At 31.6% G+C, this 8,175-nt stretch overlaps 1 protein-coding gene across 1 annotated transcript; it reads left to right on the plus strand.

The window, feature by feature from the left end:
* Positions 1-887: 887 nt before the first annotated feature.
* On the plus strand, positions 888-7,355 carry LOC111692705 (protein serrate-like; the record flags this gene model as incomplete). The annotated part of the gene is made up of 4 exons (XM_023456801.1): positions 888-1,142; positions 2,790-2,850; positions 3,042-3,067; positions 7,101-7,355. Coding segments are annotated over 4 exons (597 nt in total), but the record flags the coding sequence as incomplete, so codon positions are not given.
* Between the last annotated feature and the right edge of the window lie 820 nt (positions 7,356-8,175).

Consider the following 8,175-nt stretch of genomic DNA (forward strand, 5'->3'; position numbering starts at 1 on the left):
ACGAAAAACATTAACACAACGCTGAACTGCACTTTGAAAAATTTTGTACTCAACAACGCCGGGAAATTGATTTTGAAATTCTATGAAACATTCCTCAATAGAATACTTCCATATTCCATCAATCTTGCGTCAATTTCTAAAGTAGGACTCTATGATAAACACTTTTTGTTCTTGAGAAAACACCATTTTAAACGCTTTTTAAAACGAAAATATTCAAATTGATAGCGGCGATATAGCGCCTTGACAAATGACGTTTAAATTCATTTGCTATACGCTACGCCCTACGTCCAAATTTTCAGAACCAACTTGACCACGTTTTTATTTGAACGCTCGTTATTTAAATTTATTTTTCTTCTCTACAAAACAACTAATAGTTTATTTGATTTCAATGAAATATACGCAAAAAGTGGGGATCGTATTCGTTTTCTTTATTTTTTACTTCGAATGTAATAATATAATTGTAGTTTACAAATCATCTTTTCAATAACATTTTTAATTATCATTTTATCACCATTAGGCAATATATACAGTAAAAATACTTAAGTTGAACATTCTAGTTTTCTATAATGCATCATTGTTATTTGTATTTCTGAATTTTGCGCCACTGATATAGCTTTTTTCCATAAATTTGATCATTTTAACACGAACTTACACAGTATTCTTGATATAAAAATGTTACTATTTAAACATTAAACAGACTTACCTTTGTTCAAAATTAATTAACTTCTATCCTTTAGCTTATTTCAAAACATAACAGAATATAAAATTATTTTTTTAGTTCCTTCTTTGGAAATTATGTCAAACGTGCAATGCCATCTGATAATAGACGATGAATGTTTCCCTCTCCTTTATATAATTTTTAACGTGACTAATGTAATCTGTTTCAGTTACTAACAATATAATAGAAGAAGCGACGTATTCAGGGATAATCGATCCTAGCGCTGAATGGCACACCTTAAACCATAGAGGGCCCCGGGCACGCTTGACTTACAGGGTGCGCGTCAAATGTGATACTCATTACTACAATTCCACGTGTACAAAATTCTGTCGACCAAGGAACGATAAATTTGGTCATTTCATCTGTGATGTAAACGGAGACAAAGAGTGTATAGAAGGCTGGAAAGGTTCTACTTGTGATGTTGGTAAGTAAATATCTTTAAAATTCAAAATATATCAAGATTTCAATCGAACTTTTGCTTGTTTCTCTTCTAAACTTTTAGAAAAACATGTAAATTGTTTTGAAATACCGATGAAAGCGGAAAATAAAACGAAACGAAACTTCAAAAGTTAAACGAAATGGTGAAAAGGTTTTTATAAAAACAAATTTGAAAAAAAGTGAGTGTGAGAAGGACGTAATGATAGATTAAAGAGTAATTTCGATTATAAATTAGGTTATAGGGCCTAGGTTAACTTTCCAATCACTAAGTTACAAATTAGCCCTACATTGCAATCTTACCTGGCTGTCACCTAAGATTATATGTGCTTATTTCACGAAACAGGTATTTATAGCTTATGACAAAATATTTAATATAGTTTTATCACATGCAAGGACTTTAAATTAGACTTAACTATAAATATCTTTGTTATCAGAGATCTCGTACATTATACAAGGTGTAAGAAGTTTGACTGCCATTACTTCAGTATGAGATAGAGTAATCATAAATGAACAAAAATGTTGTAGGTATATTACAGGGACGTAAAATTAACAGTTTTTAAAATACAGCGGGTATTAATATTGGGGAGTTTCATCACAACGTGACAACAGCACTTAACCTAACGCTACATAGCTGGTGCATACCACGTGTGCACGTGGCACACTTGTCCTGCGGAAAAAATGTAAACAACTATTATTTAGTAAATTTCAAGACAATAATTGTTTTCCAGTTTTTAAATAAATAAAATAAAATGTATCGATTTTGTAGTACGAAGATAGTGTTGTGCTTAAATTTTAGCTCGAATTTTAGTAATTATGAATCTCTTAAAACAGGAACTTATATTCTATGCATGCAGTTATGTCAATTAATCGAACTTTTGTACATCAAGTTGGAGATTTTGATAATTTTTTCTCGGAAACGGTTGAGTTTAGGACCCATTTCATATAAGGTTTTTTTTTTGTTTATTTTATTGTATTTTATCGTCTGTTAAAATTAATTCAGTCTGGTTTATTTAAATCTTCTAAATTATTTTAGCCAAATTTTGCTACGAGTTTTATATTATTTGCAAGATCTTTACTCTGTTTTTAATTTTGTTTCTTAACTTTGCTCCTTCCAAGTCCAATTTGATTTATTTTATTAATAAAAATAGCTGAAAGAGAAATAGAAATTTAATTTTTCATGAAATTTCCTGTTCTTTAACTACACATCAATAATACAGAATAAATAATTGCATCTCTTTGATATGGAATTCAAAAAATTGTTTTTAACAATTCCTAATAAGAATAAGAAACTAAAGGCTACATTTCCAAGAAATCTTTTTTTATACAGGGTGATTCATTAACAATGGGAAAATCGAAAGCTGAAGATACTACACGTGAAATGGTGACCATTGACACAAACATGCCTTATCCGAAAGTTGATAGTTTCGGAAATACAGGGTGTTGAAACTTGAAATTTTAAATCGTTTCTTTGCGATTATTCTGAAAATATGTAGGTTAGGAACTTGAAAATTTGTGAAACTATATTTTTTTAGGCGACGAATAAGATGCGTGTTTTAAATTCAGCGTTTCTACTTCTACTCTCTACTACTATTCTTTATGCGGCCTGTTACAATATACTTTCTTCTATTTCCAGCTGCCTGTAAACCGGGATGCCATCCTGTCCATGGCAAATGTGACAGTCCTGAAGAATGCATGTAAGTAACAAAAAGTTAATTAATAAATTTATATCCACTTTGTTACTGACGTACATTTAATCTTGATAGTTTTACATAATTTAAGATCCTCGTGTAGTTTACCATTTAGAAGTTAAGAGCCATGTTCACACTTGATTCAAATTTAATTACTTGCCGGTTAAACCGATTACGAGTATGTATTCGGTTCTTAGAATTACAGCAGATACCCAAGTAGATTGTAGGAACTTCTGTTATTTTATACTGGCACCGCCCATTGCTTTCCTTTTATAATTAATGTTGGATGGTTCACGAAAACTTGATATTATCTGGATTCTATGTGTACTATAAATAACTTTCAGTAACGAACTAGAATTATGATATTTTGAAACGTGGTTGCAAAATTATTAATCACGAATAGCAAATTTTTACATAACAATATCTGTATTGTGGGATTCTTGTTAAGAAAGTTATTTAATTAATACCTGTATAGGGAAAACTACTTTGATTTATTGTCGATTCTATTGAAACGTCTAAATTTATTAATGAATAGAAGGATTGAAGTGCCAATAAAAGAATACCACTTTCTATAAACAAGATATCAAATCATAGGGAACGCTTGCTAATGTAGTATTGTCAAAAAATTAAAAATGATTCAGTTTATGTCACATGGTTAATAAATCCATCAAAAGTAGGTACACTTAGGCCTTTTTAATTTGTGGAGAAAACAATTTATTTTACATTAGTAATAAAAATCTACTGTGTCCTTAGAAATTATAAGATTTTTCTCTGCAGTTGTATCATATACTAGTCCTAAAGAAGATTTCAAAATAAATCGAAACGTGGACAATATATTTTTATAAAAAAAGTAAAATACTGCAGCGAAAGTCATCCTAGTGTGCATTGTTTATAAATTTGTTCACTTATTAGTTTCATGATGATTCTACATTCGTTCTTAAGACGTTCAGAGATTGTTCTTTTAAAAATAAGAACAAAAAGTCTTTTTGGCAAAACCCATTTATATTATTCAAAATCCGACTCAATACAGTGATTTGAACGGTCTAAAAGCATGTCGAGTGTCAAAGTCACACGGTGCCAAAGTGGTTGACAGTTAAAATACGATCTTTAGTCAAAAAATTGATCACAAGTGTCGATCGATGAGATGGAACATTATCGCCCAGCAAACGCCAACGTCCTTTTGCGCGATATTCTGGGCTAATACGACAAATGTGATGCACCAAAACGCTTCAAAACGCCAAGATAGAATTGTGCATTAACGGTTTGTTCCGATGGAACGAACCATTTGGGGACAATGATGCCCTTGGAATCGTAAATGCAAATCAACATTGCCTTTACTTTTGACATCTCCAACCGAGATTTTTTGGGTTTTGGTTCGTGTGGCACCTTCCACTCGATACTTTGGCGCTTGGTTTCTAGATCATATTGAAAATACTACGTTTAGTCACAATGTTGTAAAGGAAGTTTTTGTCTTTTTTGGCGTCCTTAATGTCCTTCAAATGTTGAATTCTGAACAATTTTTGGTCCAAAATATTATGAATTGATGTTTTTGAAATGCTCAGTTCCAATTCCATGAATTTCAATGGAGATTTTGTTTGGCCAACATGTCCTCACGACCGTTTTTAAACCATGAACTCTGCCACGGGATAAACAATCATCACCATAAACTTGGTTCATCAATTGAAACGTTTAGGTAAAAGTTTTATCAAGTTTAAAACAACACTTAATATTAGCTCTGTGTTCGATGCTCATTTTTGTACCGATAGCACCAACATAATGTCACTTCAGGCGCAATAACTTTGCTTTTATTCGTCCAAATGTCATAAAATTTTAGTACATCAGTGAAGAATCTAACTTTTCGACGCATGTAATAGATGCCCTCACTAGAAATACCTATTTTTTAAAAGTCCTGTTTACTTTGGGACGCATCGTGTATACTGTTCTTAGAAATCTATGGAAATTTCGGAAAGCAACGAAAAATATACGAATCGCCACGCCAATGCGCCGGAAGAGTTTTTTGAAGGTTAAGTTGTAATTTGTTATTGCGAAGTGTCAAAGTTGTCAAAATTTGTTGCGTACTAAATTGTGCTAAATAAAGAAAATCCGGTACAATATTTTCGAATTAATACTGTTAATTATATGTAATAGTCTTAATAGTAGTAAATAATGAAAACAAAAATTTGACATTTATGCAGCAAAATAAGTTGGTACGTAATATCAACATTGCCAGACCTCATTCTCAGTCTGAACTCATTCTCTGTCTTTGCCAGTCCTTCTGCGGACTCTCTTCTCGATCTGCGCATATCGCAGTCAAGATCGCATATCGTAAAGTAACCATAAACTCGATACATTAGTAGAAATAGATTCAAATGACGTACAGATCGCCCAAAAATTATACAATTTTCAACTCTCAAGTCCTACCCAAATCTGAGAAATTGACCACCATTTCCTAGACACCCTGAATGGCCATTTTAGTATCAGCAGGTTTAATAGTTATTTTTGTATCTAGTGCGCGAAATGCTACTTTGGTGATCGAGAATTGAATTTTTTAACGAGGCGAAGCCGAGTTAAAAAATTATTCGAGACCACCAAAGTAGTTCGCGCACGAGATGCAAACAATATTTTTTCTACAAACGTCAAAATCTATCTCTTAAAAATATTATAAATAAGTAAAATGCCTAATTTATTATAGAAAATAGTGTTGAGCTGGCTTAAAATGTCTTTCCTAATCAAATTTTCACTGTTACTATGGAAACAAAGTGGCTGTTGTTGACAACAATAATAATTATTTTAAAGTGACGTTTGTGCTCGCGTCTTCAATTTTTAAGTGCCAGATATTATTTAAAATAATGGAAATTGCTAGTGACGATGAACTAAGTAGTACCCCACCTAATTTGGCAGATGCGGCCAATTTGGTAACTTCAAATCTTTTACCGGAAAAATCGAAGCGCCAATATGAAAATGCATATCGGCAATTTAAGGAGTGGTGTGAAACAAATAAAGCAAGAAAAGCATCCGAAAATGTGCTGTTAGCATATTTTGCAGAAAGATCCAAGAAGGTGAAGCCTTCCACATTATGGGCAGTATATTCTATGCTAAAATCAACACTTAATGCTAAGGAAAACGTAGATATTAAAAAATTTACCAAGTTGGTTCCATATTTGAAAAAATTGTCAGTTGGACACAACCCTAAGAAATCCAAGGTATTAACTCGAGAAGAAGTAAATCAATTCATAAGAGAGGCAGATGATGAAATATATTTGATGGCTAAGGTATATTTTTAATCATTGTTTTATATGTATTTTAAATTACTAAATATCGATATCCTTTTAGGTCGTTTTAATATTGGGTATTTCTGGTGCTNGTTTCACGAAAAACATTAACACAACGCTGAACTGCACTTTGAAAAATTTTGTACTCAACAACGCCGGGAAATTGATTTTGAAATTCTATGAAACATTCCTCAATAGAATACTTCCATATTCCATCAATCTTGCGTCAATTTCTAAAGTAGGACTCTATGATAAACACTTTTTGTTCTTGAGAAAACACCATTTTAAACGCTTTTTAAAACGAAAATATTCAAATTGATAGCGGCGATATAGCGCCTTGACAAATGACGTTTAAATTCATTTGCTATACGCTACGCCCTACGTCCAAATTTTCAGAACCAACTTGACCACGTTTTTATTTGAACGCTCGTTATTTAAATTTATTTTTCTTCTCTACAAAACAACTAATAGTTTATTTGATTTCAATGAAATATACGCAAAAAGTGGGGATCGTATTCGTTTTCTTTATTTTTTACTTCGAATGTAATAATATAATTGTAGTTTACAAATCATCTTTTCAATAACATTTTTAATTATCATTTTATCACCATTAGGCAATATATACAGTAAAAATACTTAAGTTGAACATTCTAGTTTTCTATAATGCATCATTGTTATTTGTATTTCTGAATTTTGCGCCACTGATATAGCTTTTTTCCATAAATTTGATCATTTTAACACGAACTTACACAGTATTCTTGATATAAAAATGTTACTATTTAAACATTAAACAGACTTACCTTTGTTCAAAATTAATTAACTTCTATCCTTTAGCTTATTTCAAAACATAACAGAATATAAAATTATTTTTTTAGTTCCTTCTTTGGAAATTATGTCAAACGTGCAATGCCATCTGATAATAGACGATGAATGTTTCCCTCTCCTTTATATAATTTTTAACGTGACTAATGTAATCTGTTTCAGTTACTAACAATATAATAGAAGAAGCGACGTATTCAGGGATAATCGATCCTAGCGCTGAATGGCACACCTTAAACCATAGAGGGCCCCGGGCACGCTTGACTTACAGGGTGCGCGTCAAATGTGATACTCATTACTACAATTCCACGTGTACAAAATTCTGTCGACCAAGGAACGATAAATTTGGTCATTTCATCTGTGATGTAAACGGAGACAAAGAGTGTATAGAAGGCTGGAAAGGTTCTACTTGTGATGTTGGTAAGTAAATATCTTTAAAATTCAAAATATATCAAGATTTCAATCGAACTTTTGCTTGTTTCTCTTCTAAACTTTTAGAAAAACATGTAAATTGTTTTGAAATACCGATGAAAGCGGAAAATAAAACGAAACGAAACTTCAAAAGTTAAACGAAATGGTGAAAAGGTTTTTATAAAAACAAATTTGAAAAAAAGTGAGTGTGAGAAGGACGTAATGATAGATTAAAGAGTAATTTCGATTATAAATTAGGTTATAGGGCCTAGGTTAACTTTCCAATCACTAAGTTACAAATTAGCCCTACATTGCAATCTTACCTGGCTGTCACCTAAGATTATATGTGCTTATTTCACGAAACAGGTATTTATAGCTTATGACAAAATATTTAATATAGTTTTATCACATGCAAGGACTTTAAATTAGACTTAACTATAAATATCTTTGTTATCAGAGATCTCGTACATTATACAAGGTGTAAGAAGTTTGACTGCCATTACTTCAGTATGAGATAGAGTAATCATAAATGAACAAAAATGTTGTAGGTATATTACAGGGACGTAAAATTAACAGTTTTTAAAATACAGCGGGTATTAATATTGGGGAGTTTCATCACAACGTGACAACAGCACTTAACCTAACGCTACATAGCTGGTGCATACCACGTGTGCACGTGGCACACTTGTCCTGCGGAAAAAATGTAAACAACTATTATTTAGTAAATTTCAAGACAATAATTGTTTTCCAGTTTTTAAATAAATAAAATAAAATGTATCGATTTTGTAGTACGAAGATAGTGTTGTGCTTAAATTTTAGCTCGAATTTT

The sequence above is a fragment of the Anoplophora glabripennis genome, unplaced genomic scaffold (assembly GCF_000390285.2).
Source record: "Anoplophora glabripennis isolate ALB-LARVAE unplaced genomic scaffold, Agla_2.0 scaffold2653, whole genome shotgun sequence".
In the NCBI taxonomy this organism is placed as follows: domain Eukaryota; kingdom Metazoa; phylum Arthropoda; class Insecta; order Coleoptera; family Cerambycidae; genus Anoplophora; species Anoplophora glabripennis.